This window comes from Coloeus monedula, assembly GCF_965178545.1.
Source record: "Coloeus monedula genome assembly, chromosome: 1".
NCBI classification, from domain to species: domain Eukaryota; kingdom Metazoa; phylum Chordata; class Aves; order Passeriformes; family Corvidae; genus Coloeus; species Coloeus monedula.
In genome coordinates, this window is record NC_138781.1 from 54,728,045 (window position 1) to 54,748,765 (window position 20,721).

At 49.6% G+C, this 20,721-nt stretch overlaps 1 protein-coding gene across 3 annotated transcripts in view; it reads right to left on the minus strand.

Moving 5' to 3' along the window:
* Positions 1–3,349, minus strand: part of CDK13 (cyclin dependent kinase 13) — a 47,264-nt gene extending 43,915 nt beyond the window's left edge. For all 3 annotated transcript variants that reach the window (XM_082284089.1, XM_082284090.1, XM_082284088.1), the window contains exon 1: positions 2,021–3,349. In XM_082284089.1, the coding sequence (XP_082140215.1) occupies positions 2,021–3,219 (1,199 nt within the window). In that variant the 5' untranslated portion in view covers positions 3,220–3,349. The remainder of the gene's footprint in view (positions 1–2,020) is intronic.
* Positions 3,350–20,721: the final 17,372 nt, after the last annotated feature.

Here is a 20,721-nt window from a genome sequence, read left to right on the forward strand (position 1 = left end):
CCCATTAGGACAGACCCTTCTTTCTACTTATAGAAACCTCTCCTTTTCACTCGGCCATTCCAATCCCCCTCCTGTGAACCTGATAGTCTGCATTTATTTGTCTGTAAGCAGTTAAAAACTGAATGCAAATTACAATTCAACTGTAGGGAGGAAGAAAGGCAGGGAGTCACAAAGCTAACTCCTAGAAACAGACCTGTAGGCTCAAGAAAGACTTATCACAGAGAGAATATCAAAATCAGGAGATTTAAACTCTTATGCTTCAAATCACAGGTCCACTACCAACAGAAAAAAACCCACTCCTACAAAACTGTACTACAGCCCAATCAGTCAGTGCATAAGACAGAACCCTGAACTTAACTGGGCTGTCAATCTGACTATTCCTAAACACTGAGTTATTCCTAATTGCAAACCTCACATACGTAATTCTATGCACCATTACTAGCTTTCTTATGCCAGGATAAAAGCCACTACAGAAAATAATCTGATTCCTAGGGCATTTAAATCAAACTGTGCACATAATAATTCCTGCTATGCTATTATTCAAGTAATTTTGAAAGTATATTTTAACCACTTATAACAGACTCTCACAGAAGAACAGCATGATGTTTTCAGAGCAATTACAGTGTTTTCCTCTTGAAACACCCTACTGCTTACAAAATTATTCCATACAACCACACCTCTAGACAATCACTATTTTTATCCCAAGGCACTTTGGCTTTATCTCTCTGCACAAAGTAGGACACAGCTTTGTTACTTTCCTCTTTAAACAGCATTTGATGCACACCCAGGAGAGCGGACTCTACCAAGAGCCAGTGACACACAGAACAGCTTCATCATGTTCCCTGGATACACTACAGCACATCTCAAAGGGTGATCAACACAAAGTGCTTATTAAAAACACCAGAGAACAGTTCTCAGGCAACCCACCAGCTAATGCCTTGTACACAAAATTCTTGCCAGTGGAATAGCACATTGCTAGATACAGTTGAAATTAAAGTCCGACATGAACTTAAGCAGGTCTATAAACAATGAGGCAATAGTAAGATTCCAATACAGAAAATAAAAATCTTCAGTTATAAACACATACTAAGCAAACACTTTTAAATTTCCAGTGTACTTTTCCATAGGTTAAAATATTCTGAAGAGCTTTAATTCCACAACACGGTTTGCGCCTGATTAGAAAGATACAGCCCACACTTCCTCTCCATATAAAATGCAAAATGTCACACAGTGCTGACCTTTACACCCTGCACTCCCACTAACACCGAAAAAAAATTATCTGCAAGCACACATTAACTATATACACATGCACAACTTTACTAGGAAAAGAGCCTATGCTTTTTAATAGGTTATGTAAAGCACAAGACAATTTATCAAAACTTGACACTGACTCAATTTTCTAGGATAATAGAAAACCCAAGTCCTTCTACACACCTTAAAAAGGTGTATAGAAAGAAAACACTTGCAAACACAAATTGCCTGCCAGCTTGTTTTCTCTTTAGATTAGCACAAGTTAAACCAAACCCAAATATATTCAATATGCATCCTATTTTACCTGGGAACAGGATACATAGAAATATATCACAGAACGTCTGTACTTTGTAAGCAAAGATTTAAAAATCAAAATTGGTCCTTCAGAAAACCTGTCCTCCAAGGAGCATCTTCCTTCAGTCACTCTCATCTGAAAATGTTCTCGTGCCTATTTAAAGGCCTTTTTCCAGCCAGGTGGTCTCCCACGGAGAAAAACTAGCCGCAGAAGTGTTAAACACCCGCGCCTCCCTTTCTGCCTCCCTTTCTACCCCCCAGGGAAACAGAGACAGGACAGGAAGATCTTTGTACTTGTCCCTCTCCCCTTCCCCCCCACCCCCAAGCCTTCTGGCAGCAAAACAGCAAGAGGGAGGAATTGCTGCTGGATGCAAACCTCTACGGCCTCTCCTGCCTTCCTGCCCCAGCCATTACCCCCCTCCTCCACACACCATGCCCCCTCCCCATCCCACCTTCGCCCCGGGCCCGGACTCACCGGATAACGGGGCTGTAGGGGCTCCGCGACCGGCGCCAGCTGCTGTAGGGGCTAGGCGACACATCTCCGCCGCGCTCGTACGAGCTGTGCCGGCTGTAGCTGGGGGATCGGCGGCGGCTGTACGGGCTGAGTGGCGAGCGGGCACCCACCGGGCTGAGCGACTTGCGGCTGCGCTGGCTCTGCGAGGAGCGGTGCAGAAGAGGGCTGTCATCCCGGCCGGGGCTGGGCGACGAGCGCTGCCGCCGGTACGCCTTGGGCTCGGGCTTGTCGTCCCGGTAAGCTTTCGGAGGGTCCTTATAAGCCGACGGCGGCTCTTTGGCCGCTTTAGTCCGGCTCCGGTGCGATTTGCTCTCCCGGTCTTTTCTGCCGCCGCTGGGCGAGGCGAGGGAGCCCTTCCTACGGCCGTCGCTGCCACCGCCGCTGCTGCTGCTCTTGAGTCCCTCCCGGTCTTGGCTCCCAGTGTGGTTGTGGCGGCTGCGGGATTTGGAGGACGAGGAGGGCTCGGATGCCCCGCGGCCCGGTGCCGCCGCCCCCTCCTGCTGCGCCTTTTCCTCTCCCCGCCGGCGATGCTCTCGGTGCCGCTCCTTGGAGCGCCCGCTGCTGCTGCGGTGCTCCCGACGGGACCGGCCGCTTCGCTCCGCCTCGCCCCGCTGCCGCTGGGTCCCACCGCCCGAGGAGGAGCCCGGGCTGCCTCCCCCGCTGCCCCCGCCGGCCGCGCCGCCGCCCAACAGTCCCTCGGACTGGGAGCTCACGTCGTCGTACTCCTCCACCAGCGTGCTCAACCCGCCGCTGCCGCGCCGCTTCTCCGCCTCCTGCGTGCCCCCGCCGCCGCCGCCGCGGCCCCGCCGCCGCTTGTGCCGGGAGCCTGAGCGCCGCTTGCCTCGCGGTCGCTTCCGCTCCCCGCCGTCCCCGCAACAGGAGGAGGCGCCGGTGGCCGCCAGGAAGAGCAGGGACTGTGGCGGCAGCGGCGGCTGCAGCAGCGGGGGCTGCAGGAGCGGGGGCTGCAGGAGCGGGAACAGCAGCGGGTGCGGGGCCGGCGGCGGCGGGGGCGGCTGCGGCTGGGCCGCGAAGCGCTTCCGTCTCCGGTGGTGCAGCCGCTTCTTGTCGGCCGCCGCTTCCACCGCCGCGCTGCCGCCGCCGCTGCCCCAGCCCCGGCTGCCCCCGCTCCCGCCGGCCGCCGCGTCCGAGGTGCTCGGCATCGAGCTCGCTCACGGCCGAGGGCGCGGCCCAGGGAACCCGCCGCCACCGCCGCGCTCAGGGCGCCATGGGGACCCGGCGGCGCCGTGCACACGCACCGGGACGGACACCCGCGGGCCGCGCCAGGTCCTCGCTCGCTCCCGCACCGCCCGCCCGCCTCACATGGGGCCGCACCGATACATACGGGGTCGGGCTGGGGCCGGGGCTGGGCGCGCTGCCCGATGCGGCGGCGGCGGCAGAGCGGCACCGGCAGCGTCCTGCAGGCCGGCGCGGCCTCTCCCGCAACACGGAAGTGTCTCCCGCCGGCGGCGGCTCCTCCTCACTTCATTCTGGGCCGCGGCCGCCGCCGCGCAGGGACACAAACACCGGGAACGGGCCTCCTCCACCTCTTTCCTCAGCCACTCCCGGCAGGGCGGCTGGGTCAGGCCAGGCCAGGCCGCCCCCGGGCGAGGTGTCCGGAGCCCTGCGCGGCTCCGATCCCTGTTCTCCTGCCCGGCGGGGGCCGCACGTGTCGGGGCCGCTCCCGCGCCACCGGTACCCGGGAGTGCTCTCGCGGCCTCAGCGCCGCCGCGCGCGGGTGACACACGCACTGGGGGGGGGGGACACAGACGCGGCCCGGCGGCGGGCGGCGCATGCGCGACGCCGGAAGCGAGGGGGGGGAGAGAGGACGCGCCCCGCCAATCGCGCTCGGCGCCGCCGCCTTCGCCCGCATGCCCGAGAGCCGCCCTGCTCTCGCGGGACTTCACCCCTCCCTACCTCCCCCGTCCGCGGCGGCTCTCGCGGTACTGCGCTTCTCGCGGTAACTGCGCCGCAGGCCCCGCGGCCGGCGGGAGGGCGCGGTTCTGGGCGAGGGCAGCAAAGACGGCGCTCGGCGAGAGGCGGGGAACGTGAACGAGGCCCGAGCTAAAGGTGCTTGGCCCGCCGGCCGCTCTCCTTGTCTCTCTCCCAGCGCTCTCTGGAGGCAACGGGCAGAAACCGAGGTACAGGAAGTTCCACGTGAATACGCGGAACAACTTTTTTACTGTGTGGGTGACCGAGCAGCACAATAGGCTGCCCAGAGAGGGTGTGGAGTGTCCCTCACTGGAGATGCTCCGGAACTATCTGGACGCAATCCTGTGCAATGTGCTCTAGGATGACCCCGCTTGAGCAGGGAGGTTGGACCAGATGACCCACTGCGGTCCCTGCGCACCTCACCCATTCTGGGAGCTGGAGCAGTGCGGGCGCCGCGTCAGGCTCTGGGAAGTGGTGTAGGAAGCCCGCCGGTCCTCAGGTGGTTTTCCCTGTTCTTATTGTACGTAGGCCGTGGTTAATGACTGGGGGGCCTGAGAGAAAACCGCTTCAGTTAAAACACGTGAGTTACTCTGAAACAGTGAAGTGAAGCCACTTCACTGCTTCATGAAAACTTTTTTTGGTTTGTTTTTTTTTTTGCTGTCTTACACTACTGAAACTAAGTACGACTTAGGATATTTTACATTTCCTTCCAAACTTACTGATTTCTGATTTCATACTCTAATGAACTCAAGCTCTTTTTTTCCTTTTTCTGCCTACTCTGTCCTTTTGCCTTTTCATGGTTTTATTGAATTTCATGACTGGAGCTGCAACTGCTGACTGTGCCTCATCTCGGCTTCTTGGGCTGAGTATCTTCCATTAGGTACATCTGCTATACCATCTTGAATGTTGTGAGGGCTTTAAAAACAGGATCTGTTGTCTTTCCATAGGGATTTGATAGTTTTCTGGCCACCTTGCTATCTAATTGTTGTTAGCTAGCTTACCTACTGGTTACATTATTTTGTAAAACACAATGCGAAAATAAAAAACCGAAACAAAGGACCCCACCTGTTTTTCACTGTTGTATTTCAGCTTTTTGAATTACTCTAATTGTTTTCTCTCCTTTTCTAAACCCAAGCAAAAATATTCCTCCTGTCCAGGTCCTGTGTGTCATCTGCTATCCAGCAAATCTCCTTTCACAAGTGTGTTCCAGTACTTCACTCAACTCACATTTCTTCTAAACATTGTCATCAAAGCATTCATTACATATTTCTCTAGTTGTACACACACAGAGAGGCGTGTGCACTTTCCTTCAGGCTTCCTCTTATGGTGTGAGTTTCTTGGAGAACAACCAAGTCACTTTTTTTGTATTCTCTAACAATGTGCCATAGGATGGTGAAAGAAGAAGCCTGATGTGCTGGCCCACCTGCCATTTCAGGAGCGAAGGTCCCTGTCCAAGAAAGATTACTCTAACCTAGGCAGTGATTGCATTCATACTTTTGTGAAATTGTGGGTTTTTATCAGCATGCTGTGCCTTGTGGAAATACTGTGCATCTCCCTGCTATTCTGAATAGCTTTTCTTTCCATGGTGGTCTGGAGGCTGCTCTTGGCTTTGCTGACATCCTTTGTGGCTTACCTTGTACGTGAATATTCAGCAACTATGAAGAGGTTCTCCACGGTTGTGGCAGCACACTCAGCAAAGCCAGTGCACCATCAGGCATCTGGCACATTGGAAAAAAAATAGAAACAAAAGCCAGAAAGACAACAACTCTACATCACAGAGGCAGTTGTAGAGACCATGTTTAATTATACAGGGCAGATCTGGACAAAGCAACACAGACTGCAACTTCTAATTTACTCCCAAGCATTACCTGGCATTTCTGGAGGAGGGATATGTTATTTGAAAGAGTTGTGTCGTTAGCAGTGGAGTGCTGGTGTTTCTGCATCTGGAGCAAGCCTCATGACTTGTCAGAGAAGCTTAACTAGAAGCTAAGCTGCTAATGACAGCAAGTTTACTCTGGAAATGAGCTACACCAGGTTGTAGGGGGATATGCCAATAGCAATCATGTCAGCTGACAGGTGATGGCAGCATAGGATTAGACAGTGGAAACCTATCCATAGATTCCTGACATAACAAAGCAGACCTGAAACAGATTCCTTACAGAGAATAAAATCCTTCAGAAGCATTGAAGACATTGATGGCATGGTGCCAACTCTTCGATTCACAAAAAGCCAGAAAATTCAAGATGCATTACAGCTTGTTTCCACAAGGCTTAGTCTGGAAGAGCAAATAGCAGGGAGAGGAGTACCAGATTCGGTTTTGGCAGTGGCACCTGCTGTGGTGTGAGAACCATTACTCTGTAAAGATGGTTGTTCCACAACAAGCTGAAACCTTGTGCTATAGGAATGTTGGTTGCAGGTATCTCATATCTTGCAAGGTATTACTGTATGGTCAGCACATGAAAACAGTAGTAAACACAGAAAAACACACCTAGAAAGTTGCAGCCAAAATGCTATCATCTCCAAAAGTATTTTCATGCCAGCTCTAGAAACTGAGCCCTTGGAAAAGCACTTCCCTACCAACCATCCCATGGAGGAAACTTGGACTTACATAATTTAATTTTATTTAAGAAAAAAACCCCCTCAACTCATATTCTGTTTTTTATTCAAATATTTTGTTGTATCTGCACATTAGGCACATTAAGTCTGTTCTGAGCAACTGGTCATGGGTAAGGAGGAGGCTGTGCTACATGTCATGGGCAACGTTACCACTTCTTTTTTTGTTAAGGCTTTTGTACTTTCTTCCCATTTTTTAACATTTCTGTGTCCTGTCTTTGCCACCATGTGTAAAAAGACCTTAGCAACAACCTTCGGGTGCAGAACAAACTGTCAATCTACCAAGACAGAAACAGATAGGTAAAGTCTTCCGTAGTTTGAGGATCTTTATTTTTCAGCAGAATTCCTCAGGGCTTGTTTGTTGACTTGGTAGGCATTTTTCCTTAAGGATGGTTTTGGTTGGTTTGGGTTCCTTTTTTTTGGGGGGTGGAGGGGGGGAGGTGTCTGGTTTTCTCTTTCTCCTCAGCAGTAACATGTACCTAGAGTTCTTTGAAGTTTTGTTTTCAATCTTCCAGCATCAACCTGTTTTTTCTCCTAAAAGAACAACTTTCCCCAAGCACACAGAGAAATTCAAATTTCTAGCTTGTTTGGGTTTTTTTTTTTTTTGCTGTTGTTTGGTTGGTTTTTTTAAATAAACATGGAAGTCTTAGAAGACATTTTTACTCTCTGATGTACTGTAGGTTTTCACATATCTTCTAACCATTTTACAAAAAATAGTCTGATGTCTACATATACTGTCTTGTGTAGTCTGCTGTAGTTTTTGTTCCTACCTCTGTTTCTTTGCTGCAATTGTATTTGTGTCTTGCCCTAAGATTGTTTATTGACTAGAGTGCAATAATTCATGTTTCCCAAGGCCCTGTGGAAAAACTGACTAGATTAACTATATTCATGTTTGTTTTTCTCAACAAGAAGAATGTTGCAATGATCTGGGAACTCAGCTATTGGAAAAAACAGAGAAGCATAAAGACCTGTGTATTGGCTGATCAGGACACAAAGTGGACTTATACAACCCATACACTTGAAGAGCTGAGAAAGATTAATGCTGTCTTTAAGTCACTGTTAGGTCACTGTTCTGATCATTCTTATTCAGAGAAAAATGAATTCACAACAGGAGCAGAAAAGGCTATGAAGGTCATCAGTGAACTGAAATCTCAGTTTCAGAGGAGACTGGCAGAGCGTGATTTGTCTAGCGTGACAAAGGCAGGAAATCACAGTGTTCTGTAAATTTAGTTTGAGGGTAGGAAAGGTGTCCCTGCCCATGGTGGAGGTGCTGAAACTACATGATCTTTAAGGTCCCTTCCAAGCCAGGCCATTCTGTGATTCTATGAAAGGAGATGAACATCTAGAAGGAAGGAATATTTGCCCTAAGAGACAGAGTTAGTGCAGGCAGTTACAAACAAACAGTCAAAGCACAGCTTTATGGCTTTTAAGCCCAATCTGAAACAGATTTATTGCCCATTGATGAGAGACAGTTGCCACTCACCCCAGCTCCTTTGGGAAAGCTATTTATGCTTCCCAAAGCCATCAGGCTGGAATTTAACTGGTTGAATTGCTTAGCAATTTCATCCATTGCTCAAGCAGTTTTAGCCATGGATGGAAAGGTATATGCTGCCCTCCACAAACTCAGAGCACAGAGGACTTTCCAGATTTTTAACTACCAAGTTCACAAATATTCAGAACAATCATCTTGTTTCTCAACTCAGTATGCATTTCTTTTGCTGACCGAGCCCTGCTTAAATGTACCAAGACCTTTACTCACACAAGCATGCTGGAACCACCTGAGGGAGCAGCTTCATGTGAGGGCCTGCTTTGGATTTGCCACCAAATGCCTTGTCCCTAGTAAAAGGTATGTGACTTGTTTGAAGCCACAGTAGCTCCCTACACAAATGCTCTGGCAAACCGTTTTGAGGAAAAGTTTCCCTAGAGGTCAGCATACCAAAGAAGAAACCAGAAACTGAATTCACACTGCTTCTGCTGCAAGAAATCTGTCATCCCCAGCTGCCCTCACAGACATTACTTCCGCGCTGCTGCTCTTGGGGCAGTTTTTAATTTTAAAAGTAAACTAAAATCATTCATGCCATTGCCCACTCAAACTTTGGGGTGAAAGCTAACATTTTTATCAACTTGATACTGCCTGAGAAGATGATACAATAACCCTAGACCTCAAGTAGAGAATTCTGCCTCAGAAATTGTGGGGGTTAACTTCTCAGAAGTGTCAAACATTCAGAGCAGACAGCCTGTATGAGGTACAACAGACTGTCTCACTGCTTTATCTCTGCTTTTCCAGTAAGTGCATGAAACAATGTAATGTTTCACATGAGCAAGAGCCATTAAAGAAAACAAACAACAAAACAACACCCCTTCCCTTCCCTTCCCTTCCCTTCCCTTCCCTTCCCTTCCCTTCCCTTCCCTTCCCTTCCCTTCCCTTCCCTTCCCTTCCCTTCCCTTCCCTTCCCTTCCCTTCCCTTCCCTTCCCTTCCCTTCCCTTCCCTTCCCTTCCCTTCCCTTCCCTTCCCTTCCCTTCCCTTCCCTTCCCTTCCCTTCCCTTCCCTTCCCTTCCTCTTTGCTTTTCTCTTCCTCTTTCCCTACCACTGCACACTGGGGAAATCTCTGAAGACAATTCTTCCCAGCCCTGCACTAGCAGAAGGCACTGAATATCCAGAAACATCTCCCAGCCTAGGCACTGGCTCTGTCACCTTATGGGAAGGAGGTGTGTACTGTCTGAGGGGGGCCAGAGCTGTGGATCATCTCAAGATGATGCACACAACACAGTGTGATGTGTTTTTTTTAAACTCATCAGTGTTCAGCTAAGATAGGTTTTCACAGGATGGCAAAACACCACATCGATGACACTAGCAAGGCTCAAAGATCAAGCCTTCAGTTGGGTGAAGGATGTGCTTCTCATCTAAATGGTTGCAAACCATTTGGAGGTGAGCAATACCTGTTCATTTCTCCATTAATATTCTTTTTTGCTCCTTGTGCTCACTTTTAGAAATGTCTGGTCTGTTTTCTATGGAAGAACATACTAAAACACAAGAGCCTGAGAACAGCAGTGCTCCCTCAGAGGGAAGGTCCATCTGGCCCAATAGTCTGTCTCCAAAGTGTCCAACCACCAGTGTCGGAAGAAGAGCACATGAGCACTGAAGTCTAGTCCTGCCAGGACATGGGGGTGCTCACAGGCCTCAGTGGCTGGGACTGGCCTCTCCTGGGACCCACACCCCCACCATCTCCTGCCAAGGGCCCAGGGGAGGTGTCCCAGCTCTGCCTGGGACCTTCAGTCCCTGCCTGAGCCCTGCTGTAGGTGTGCCCATCTCTGTTCCATTCTCCTGGGTGGGCCTGGGACCTGCACTGCAGAGCTGCTCTCCGGGGTGGAGCCCTCAGACCTGGGTCAAACCCAGCGCTCTGGGTTTAACATGGCATAACTGCTCTGTTCTATTCTATTCCCTGCACTCACCATGAGCCAAATAATGATGAGACTGCTATTTGTGTGAAGTTCCAGGGAGTTGTTGATTCAAAACCACATTTAAGAACACATGATACACAGGTGTCTTGGGGTGACTTTATGATGTGTATCCCCAGTCGCTGCTCTATGCCCAGAAATTAATTTTGTGCCTTTCTGTGCCTTTAAACTGAGCCTGAGAGGGGGGAGAGGAAAAAAAAAAACGAGCAGACTTTTCAAGCGGTTGCTCAAGGACACACATACACACTCCTTTGCGTTCTTCTAACAGCAGCAAGAGCAGAGGAAGCAGCTTGCTTGCTTTTCAGCCAGCTTTCGGCCCTTTTCCTCCGGAGAGAGACAGAGAGTTGAACTTTATTCTTCCTGGGACTTTGGTTTTTTCCCTTCCTCTTTTTTGGACTGTTTCAACATCAGAACACATCAGGAGAGTTCTCCACCGAGGCCCGGAGGTGGGCCCACCATGACCCAGCTCCAAGGAGGGGGAGAGAGACTACGGAAGGACTCTGAAATTTTCCCAGCGAAAACCTCTCCACAGCAAGAGGTTTTATTATTTAGCATTATTATCCTTTTCCTGTGTGTTTGTTAAATAAATAGTTTTTATCTCTTTCACTTTCCTTCAAGGAAAATTTCTTTTTTTCCCGAACCTGGTGGGGGAGGGCTGGTTGTAACCTGCCTTCTATAAGAGGATATTTTCCTCCAAATTTCTCCAAACCGGCACAACAGTTTACAACTGGAAATAGGATATTATTTTAATGTTTGTTTTTCTGAATCCATTTCAGAACTGATGCTCACAACCACTACCACAATGTGCATGTGTAGCCAGGAGCAGGCTGATGTGTTCTTCAGTTTAGCTTGAAAAATCCTTTGTAGTCTGGAAAAGGCAAGTGACAGAGCTACAGAATGCAGCAGCAGGAATACAGGCCCAGCAGGTCCTGTCTCCTGGAGGGTAAGAACATGAAGAATGAGAATCAGAAGCAACAACACAAAAGGTGTGTACTACCATGGGTATGTTCCAAAGTGTAACACATATCAATTACAAACACACTTTTTGCCTTCCAAGATTTGCTTCATTGCTGTGCTCCCAGGCCAGGGATGCATGAAAAGCACTCTCATGTCTGTCCTGTGCTTGTGTTGCAGGCAGGAGAACAGAAAAAGGCAGCTCTGGATGGATGCAAGAACCCCATAGGAAATGGAGCCAAGGGAAGAGCAGAGCTCAGCCCCGCTCCAAACTTGCAGTGGGCAAGAGAGCCAGAGAGAGCCAGGGCATGACTGGTGCCTTGGAGGTGTGAGGGCAGCAGCCAAGAAAGGAGCTGCAGGGGCCCAGAGGAACCCTGACAAGGGGCTGTGCCCAGTGCTATGGAGGACAAGAAGCAACCCCCAGGCCACCCTTGGGGCCCACCCTGGGAGTCTGGAAAGCTTCCTGCCCAGTGCAGGGCATGAAAGGCTAGCTTCATGGGGCATGAGCAGCAGGCAGCAACCCAGCCAGAAGGGCCTGAAGGAGCTGTGAACAGTGGTCTTGCTCAGTGCTGCAGAGGAAGGCAAAACTCCCCAGGAAGTGCCAATCTGCCCTGGGGAAAAATTCCTTCCTGACCCCAGTGCTACTGATTGGCCATCCTGAGCATGGGCTCTGTAATTAACGGACCCAGTGGAAACACAAATCTCCTTAGAGAACCACATCCCATCCTGCTTGCTAACCAGAGACACCTGGACAGGACAACCCAGGGTCAGCCAGGCCAACTGCCAGTGGTACAATACATAGAGTCTCCAAGGATGCTCAGGTAAGTCCCTGATCCAAAGAGATGATTGGTTGGGTTTTCTTTAACTTTTCCCTCTCATAATAAACCAGAACTCTTCTAGGGATCCTTAAAAGATCCTGCCCTTAAAAATGACAATGGCCTGGGCCCAGGGAGGGGCCAGGGGACAGTTTGGTGCTGCCCTCAGCAGTGAAGGGGGTCAGTGCAGGGAAAGAACCAAGAAAAAGGTCAGACCAACACACACATCTACCTTCCCCCAACAGAGAACTGTGGATACTGGCCTCATTCATCCAGGCAGCAGGAACTTGGCTTGTAGAAGTTTCACTTCACACTGAACAGGAACCTAATTCCTGCTCAGCTGGCACTGATCGAGGTTATGTATTTTTAGGGTTCAAGAAGGTAGGGAGGATCCTGTGTTGTGCCTAGGGCTTTTTCCCTAGAAGATACTCCTGAGAAGATGGTAAAGATGAGGCAGGAAAACTCTTCTAAAAATCCCCTTCTTTCCCAGGCTGGTTTTAAGCTGTAACTCACTTGATCACTTCCCACTAGTTTTAGTAAAACATCCTAAGGAGGCAGAAAATGCCCAGCTGCAAGGCTGGCTGGAGTGACTTACAGCTCCCTGAAAGCTGCAGGCGAAGCAGCTTGGGAAGCACAGCAAGAAGAACAGACAGACCTGCCCTTGCTTGGGTGGCCCAATCTGTGGCAAGCACTACCACAAGGGGGAGAAATTAAAACTCAATGACAGTATAGATTTTCTCTACATTTTTGACTGGTTTGCCCAAAATTGTGCTTGATGCTTATTTTTCAGTTACCTGCCCATTTTCAACTTCATTTTTGAATGGGATGAGAGCAACAGAGGGTTTTAATGGTCACTGAGCTAATGACCACACCATTGTGCCCATCAACCACAATCCAGTGGGCTGTAGGGAGGAAAAAAAATCTGAATTTAAAAACAACCATGCAAGAAGTTTGTGGAGACTGGCATGAAACGTCAGGATGTGCTTGCCTCTGCCAGTGGTGTAGACAAGCAGTACTGTGAATAGAGAATATGGGCTGTCATCTCACAAGATTTAAAAAAGCCAACCCATGTGCCCGATGTACACAGCACCCTCCTGTCACAAAAATGTTAAAACAGATAACGTGTTTCTAAAGAAAAAAAGTTCTGCTTGGACTAATGACTTGAAATTATTATAAAAGCCAGAGGCATGAACAAATGATGGCATGGCATGGCCCACGCACCCTATTTTTTCTCCTGATGCCATGTACCTGCAGGGGAGAAAGGCCTGCTATGGCAGGTTTGGAAGGCAGTCAAGGCTGTCTGCACAGAACAGCAGACTGTGACATCAGCAGTCCAAAGACTCCATGGATGGCAACCTCAGTGAGCAATGCACTGTGACCTCACATCCCTCACTGCTTATGTTTGGGCATGGGCAGAGCCTGGCCCCGACTCACTCGCGCCTGGACCTCTGGCAAGCGTGCCTGGGAGGACTGGACTCCTGCAAGGTTGTTGGGAGCTGCTGTCAGCAACTCTCAGTTCTCATTTGCGAGACATTGCCTGTTTCCTCAACCCTACCTGGTTCAGGAAGCCAAGTACTGTGGGTGGTGCTTGCAGCAGCACAGGTGAGCAGTGCAGGAAATGTGCCCATGGGGCAGCCCTGGGGTGGGTGATGGCGTTTGGGGAGCTGTCAGTGTGTCCTTCTTGAGGGGCCTAGGCATTTCTTCTACCTGCCCATCTCCCTGGGACAGCAAGTGACCATTTTGCAGTGTGTCACGCCAGCAAGAGGGAGCAGCTGCTGTCCCCAGCTCTGCTGCAACACGCAAACATGGCCACGGAGACAGAGTGGAACTGCCCCATCTGCCGTGACACTCAAGGTGAAATCGCTTCTGTAACGCCCTGTGTCCATGTGTTCTGCCTGGGCTGCATTGTGCGGTGGGCCAAGAGGAAACCATCGTGCCCCCTGTGCAGGCAGGCTATCAACAGCATCATCTACTCTGTTCGGTCAGAGGAAGACTTTCTGGAGATAGTTCTTCCAAGCCCCTCGGATTCATCAGCTGCTGGCCACCAGGATGAGCAGGGGGCTGTTGAGCTGATGCCCAGGACTTATGTAGCTGGCTTCCCACCTGAGGTCTGGGCAGGCTTTTTCCAGGACTGCTCAGAAATCCTCGAGCCCCTGCTGCCCTGGCTGAACCAGGAAATATCGGAGCTGTTCAGAGCCAGCTGGTGGGAGGTGGCTCTGGCCCAGAGCGCCATCGTAGCAAATTTATGCCGCTATGGGCTGAGTGAGGAGGCCTTGATCCGGGAGCTGCACCCCTTGCTGCAGGAGGAGACGGTGGCATTTGTGCGCCGGCTCATCGACATTGCCGCTGACCGGTGCAGTGATGTGATCCTGCGGCAGATGAACCTCCTGAACTCCCATGCTGAGGAGGAGGAGGGAGAAGAGGAGGGTCGCACAGCCATCCCTGGTCCCTCTGCCTCCCGCCAGGGGACTCCCACCCCCATCCTGCTGGCCTCCTCCTGCAGCCCTGCAGTCTCCAACGTGGAAGCGGACAGCGGCACGTTGGAAGCCACCCTCCACGGGGGGCCCGTCCGCTCTCCATCCGCGCCTGACCCTGCAGAGCGGGAGCAGCCCCAGGAGGAGTCGGGCGGGGCAGCAGCAGTAGCAGGCCCCTCTGCCCAGGGCTGCAGCCGCAACCCTTCCGCTCCTGGCCGGGACAGGGACTGCTTGCCCGAGGGGCCCCGGCGCCCTGCAAAGAGGAGGGCTTCTGGCCCTAACGACTCTCCCCAGCCCCCAAAGAGACCGTCCCGCTGGCGGCAGCACAAGCCAAGAACGCGTGTTTGTAGAAGAAGGAAATAAATTGTTGGGTTTTTGACACAGTCTCTGAGGGTTACTTTCTCCTCCTTCTCCTGGTGTCTTTTTCCTCTCCCCTCACGCCCCACTGTGGGTGGTAACTGCCTTGTTTTGGGCTTTTGGGCACGGCCATGGGCCTCTGGAGTCTCAAGGCCATATCCGTGCCATCTTCTCCTCCAACAAGTCCCACTGCAGCTGAGGGCAGAGGGGGCAGCAGGGACCGCTGGTTTATCAGAGGAACAATGGCCTCAGCCTGCACCCAGTTCTCCTCCCTGTCCACCGACCGTCACTTTCTGCTCTGCTTTCTCGACGTTAGCCAGCACACCCTCGCTCCCCGAAAGGGCTGCCAGGGAGGCACAGAAAATGAGCAGGGACATCTGAGCCAGAGACAAGATTTGGAGTAACAGGATTTGGGGGACGGGAAGGGGAAGGGGAAGGGAAGATGGGGGGGTGAACAGGGCTGATGGTGATGCAAAGATCTAGAACATCTGAAGGCGCCCAAGGCTCTCAGCCCTTATCTGCTGAAGAGCACTGGCAAGACCACAGGGATCCCTTCAGGAGGAGCATTGCAGAGCTTTCTGTTCTCATGCTCTGCAGAGATGGGGCAGCAGCTGTAAGATACAGGGTGCAGAGATGCCACAAGAGATTCCAGTGCTTTGGAGCACCCAGTGGTGTCCTGCCAGACATGGGAAGGAATGTTGTGTGCAAGGTCTGTTAGGCTGGGGGCCTGTAGCTATTCTCACAAGCCCCTGAGATGCCTCTATGTTGAGTCAGAATATGGACATCTCCAGGATGGTTTACCAGCCTATGAGACAAGGAAGTGAAAGGTCTCACTCAAGCGCTCAGGGAATAGCTGGTCACCAGCACTGAGGTCAGGAAGGAATTTTCTCCTGGGACAGACTGGTAATGGGACCCAGGGTTATTTTACCTCCCTCTGCTGCACTGAGCCTGACCACTGCTTAGGGCTTCTTCAGTCTCTTTTGGCTGGGTTGCTGCCTGCTGCTCATGCCCCATGAAGATGGCCTCTCACACCCTGCAGCTTGGGGGAGAATGGCTTTTTTTTTTTTCCCCATGGTGGACTATCAAGTGTCCTCAGGTGTTTTTTTACCTTCCTCTACAGCACTGAGCATGACCTGTTGTCAGGGCTCCTTTGGGCCATTTTGGCCAGATACTGCTGCTCACGCTCCACAAGGTGGCCCTTGTGGCCCACATCTGGAGGGAAGAGGCTTCCCAGACTTCCTGGGTGGGCCCCAAAAGTGGCGGTACTAGTCTACCTTGCCCATCTTTCCCAACTCTCAACACTGTCCTAAATCAGTCCAGCTCAATAGCAAGGGATGGCCAGGGATGGTGCTGTGCAGGGTTTAGAAAGAACTCTGTGGCAGCTCCCCAGGGCCCCCCCAGCAAGTTTTGTCACTTGGCACCAGGGCACTCTTCTGTGCACATGCTGGGGTCTCCAAGGGCATTATTCCCCATGGGGATGAGACACCAGAGCAAGCTCATCACCAATGCCAGCACTAGCTGTCTCTTCTGGGCCATGAACAATTCCTTGTAGACTGTGTTTCCCAGAGAAAGGGGAACCAAGTCATGCCTATTCCCACCTTTGTGAGTTTATCAGTGCTTTTTTACTCTAACATTGTAGGTCCCTGGCTGAACCTCTGTGACTCCTGGGCTCCCACATCTGATGTTTACTGAAACAAAAGGGTCTTTTCTCTGTGTTTTAATTTTTCTGTCTTTTAATTTCTATGTGTTGCTTCTGGTGCTCCACTGGTCTTCTTTGGGAAACTTTTGGAAGGCCACCACGTGAAGAAATTGAACACCAGTACACACTGAGAGATTGCCTCTGATGACATTTCTTCCGAGCACTGGACTAGCAGAAGGCACTAAATACCCATAACCATCTCCCAGCCTAGGCATTGGCTGTGTCACCTTGTGGGAAGAAGACATGTACCTTCTGAGGGGAAGAAGAGCTGTGGATCATCTCAAGATAATGGAACCATCTGCACTAATTTGCAAAAAGTGTTTTTTGAAATTTTGCTGGGTTTATCCAGTTTCACTGGGTTTCCACAGGACAAAAAACCCCCACACCTCTGATATTATCAAGGCTCAAAGATGAAGCCTTCAGTCTGGTGCAGGCTGTGCTCCTCAGCTACACACTATCTAGCAGCTACCTCCTCAAGCCAGCTCTGACACTCACAGGAGTTATAACCCACAGCAAAGTGTTATCTATAGACACAGTACGTTATTTTTAACCCCTGTTTTGACACTTCCCTGGTCTATTTCAGTAGGCATTTTGGCAGTTATCAGATAAAACAGAAGGATTATTGTTCTAGACTCATTCTTTAGAGATGACTAATATTTAACACATTAGTCTGGCAGCATTTTAGCTAATAGGTCTGCTTTGTTGCACTAAAAAAACCCCAACCCTATCTCATAAGTTTTCCTTCATAAAAGAAGCAAAAACGCAAAACTAACTCTTACAGAAACATACCAAGCATGCTGAGCTCAGTTGAAAGTAAACCTCAACTCATTACTTTCAGGACCTCATCCAGTGTTTAAAATACAGCATTTAAACTGCTGATTATCATCATGCCTTCACTCTTAGCAAGGACATCCATGAAGCACAAGCTTAATCTTACCAGATCCTCTCCTTCATGCCTAGGATACTGACAAACAGTAATCTGTCACAGCACCAATCAAGAACAAAAGGGTGGAAAATGGACAACCCATAAGAAGCACAGAGAGAAGAGTAACACTACGCTACCTCAAAATCCCAGATCCTCCTTCAGACTTGCCATGGAAAAAAGAGTGCAAGACTGCTGTCACAACTGTGGTCATGGCTGCAGTGGTCTGTGGATGAGGCTTCTTCCTACCTGCCTCCAACCTCCTTTTACTCTATGCTCACAGCACAAGTACGGGAGGCAACATTAACCACATCAGTGGCTAACACTCTGTAACCATTTATTGCCTACTCCCTTTCAGAGAGGAATGAGAGTGTGGTCTGTGAAGAGGACAGCAGAGGAGCAGAGCAAATGTAGGTCCAACACTGCTGCAGGTGGTATCTCACCTGTTACTCAGATAGCAAAAAAGTACCTGGAAATCAGTACTAATACTGCCGGGAAGAGGAAACAAAGAGAAAGCATGCATCTGGCTTGCAGTTTGGAACTATCAGCCTCGTGGGCCTCACTGGCTGTTTGTCCCACCTTGCTTTTGGCACCAGGAGCATGCCAGTGCTTTGTGCCTCTCCCTGGTACGCAGAGTTTTAGTTCCTGATCCTCATCTTACCTCCCAAAGCATTGTAAAGACCCACTGAGCTTTCCTCTGAGCTGGACGCTTTTTGATTTCTCCCTTTGCCCACTCTGTGCTTCCACAGCTGCCCATGGATGATGGCCACTTGCCCTCAGGTGGTGCAGATATCAGCTTCCCCCGCTCTCCCTTGCTCTTCTGCCATAAATATGGCCAAATCAAATAGGAATGGACTAGGAACAAAATGCAATTGCTTCCAAGCTCATTAAGTGTGAATCAATATGTATTTTTAAATCAAAATTCTGCACAGCATGTGTCTTAGTTTAAGATAAATTATGGGGTGGAGCCTGAGAAATGAGCTCCCTCCCTTTTAGTTTTAACCACTTGCCTTTCACCAATAAGGAGAGGTGAATGCGAGAAGGTATAAGTGAAAAAATAACAGTTTACTAAAAAATACAATAGCCACAACCAAGATAAGAGTAGTAAGCACAAGGTACAAAGGTACTGAATCCTGTGGACTCCCCAGGAACAAAGAAAACAAGATAGTGGAGAAGCCCCATCCCAATATGGAAGCCTCCAAAGAAGACCACGTGGCCCAGGGGACAAAGACAGGATGGTGGAGACGCCCCACTTGGCTCAGCCTTCCCCCTGCAGTGTCAGTTCCCTGGGACTGGCACTGCCTGGGGCAGCTTCCAACCTGCGGTGTCAATTCCTCTGCTTCTCTTTGGCTGGCTGGACCCAGTTGCTTTGGGCACTGCAGTTCTGAGTTGCTGCTGCTTTGTGGGGAAAGAAAACCGACTCGCTGGGCACCGAAACCCACAGCCCTGGCCCCAACAGCTCCAGCTCAGCGCTGTGGCTGCACATTGAAACAGTTTTTGGATTGAAAAAATGCAGTTTCTTGGAGACCTGTGCTCAACAACTTCCTTGGCATCTCAGTAAGAAACAAGAAAGACGACTCTGTGTGTGTGTTCCCTGTCTCTTAAAGGGATCCTCTGAACCTCCTTCCTCCACAGGAACCTACCCCTCCAGGGTAAAACACTCCAGGTCCACTTCTGGCCCCCAGGTCTTAAAGGAACATTAACACAAACTGCATGGATTGATGTAGAGGAAAAATGGAATACAATACACATTTTTTGGGTTGCCCAGGACAAGGTAAAAAAAAGAAAATACCTTAGCAGACACAAACCAAATTATATCCGAAACAGATTGTACCAGTTAAACAGATGGTTAGATCTACTCAGGGTCTTTCGAAAATGAGAAGAGCCTTGGCATATGTCCAATCCCAGGCAGATCTCAAGTGGTATGCATTTTAGCATTTCTTTGACAATGAAGCTTCAACCAAAATATTCCAGTCTGGTCAATGTATTTATATCAGAGATTAACTTATGCTCCAGTAATAGCAACACTGGCACATTTCCTACCACTCAATTTTAGTAACAAGCTGAAGTTACCACAAAAATATACAAGGAGAAGTTTCTTTCATGATTCAGTTCTTAAAAACATACCCATTTATTTAAATCAGTTAAAGCCAAAAACTGGTAGGAGTGAATCTGGATAGAAATATTTTATGTACGTGACTGACTGTGCATCCACATGGCTGCCAACATGTCTAACAGCAATGAGAAAGTTTAGAAATTAAGGCAAGTTATTAGTTTTTCCTCTTCAATTCTCAGTTATCATACGCTCAGTCTTACCTTCTGATCCAGTTCTGACACAGCTAAATGTATTGTATGCACTCACGTGATATTGGCCATTGCTCTGCTGCTCCACAGTTTGCATTGAACTATGATCAAGTAGAAGACACCTCTCCTCTGAAGACCTCATTGCACTGTTCAACATCCTCACGAGGGAAAGCAGGGGAGGTACTGGTTCTTCTCTCATGATCAGTGACAGGACCCAAGCAAATGGCATGAAGTTGTGTCAGGGAGGCAGAGGTTGGACATTAGAAAAAGATTCTTCACCCAGAAGAATCTGCCCAGGTGGCTGGGCACTGGAACAGGCTACCCAGGGAAGTGGTCACAGCACCAAGCCCAGCAGAGTTCAAGAAGTATTCGGACAATGCTCTCAGGCACATGGTGTGACTTGGGATGTCCTGTGCAGGGCCAGGAGTTGGAGTCGATGATCCTTGTGGGTCCTATCCAACTCAGATATTCTGATTCCGTAGTTTCATAGAGGCACTGCGAACCTTTGGTGTCCCAAAATGGAGCCCAGGATTTTCAGCAAGCCCATTTCACATATAAATAGATAAAATATTTGGCTCCTACCTATTAATATAGTGAGCATAAGTCTCAGATATGGAGTGTATTTTACTGCATCATGGTTGCCACTGGAATTGCCAGAAGGGTCATTATGCATGCTACTGTGATGTTAACAAGGTCTCTATGCATGGGAAAAGACTTCCTGCATACTGGGAATGTCATGCTGTTGCGGAATAGTCAGAGAACTGCTAGACACCACTAGTGTTAAGCTACTGTATATTCACCAGGAGGCTACCAAATACACCACAGATTTTTTAGCCAACATTGTTGAAAGTCAACTGAGTTTTTAAAGCTATGAAAAGCTGCAGAATAAAATGAAGTTAGCATAAAAATTCAACAGAAATTCAACATTGGTTTCATACATGACAGAAGACTCAACTTTATAGCTTTTTACAAATTAAGGTATCTCTCTCTGGTCTGCAGTTTTACCATACATTGCATTTCACAAAAGGGAGCAACACTACTGCCAGCATTAGGCTAACCTGGAGGGAACTACCATGGAAGGCTTTGATCTTGCCAGTGAAGAGAGTATCTCCAGCTTCTTGAAGAAACGGGATAA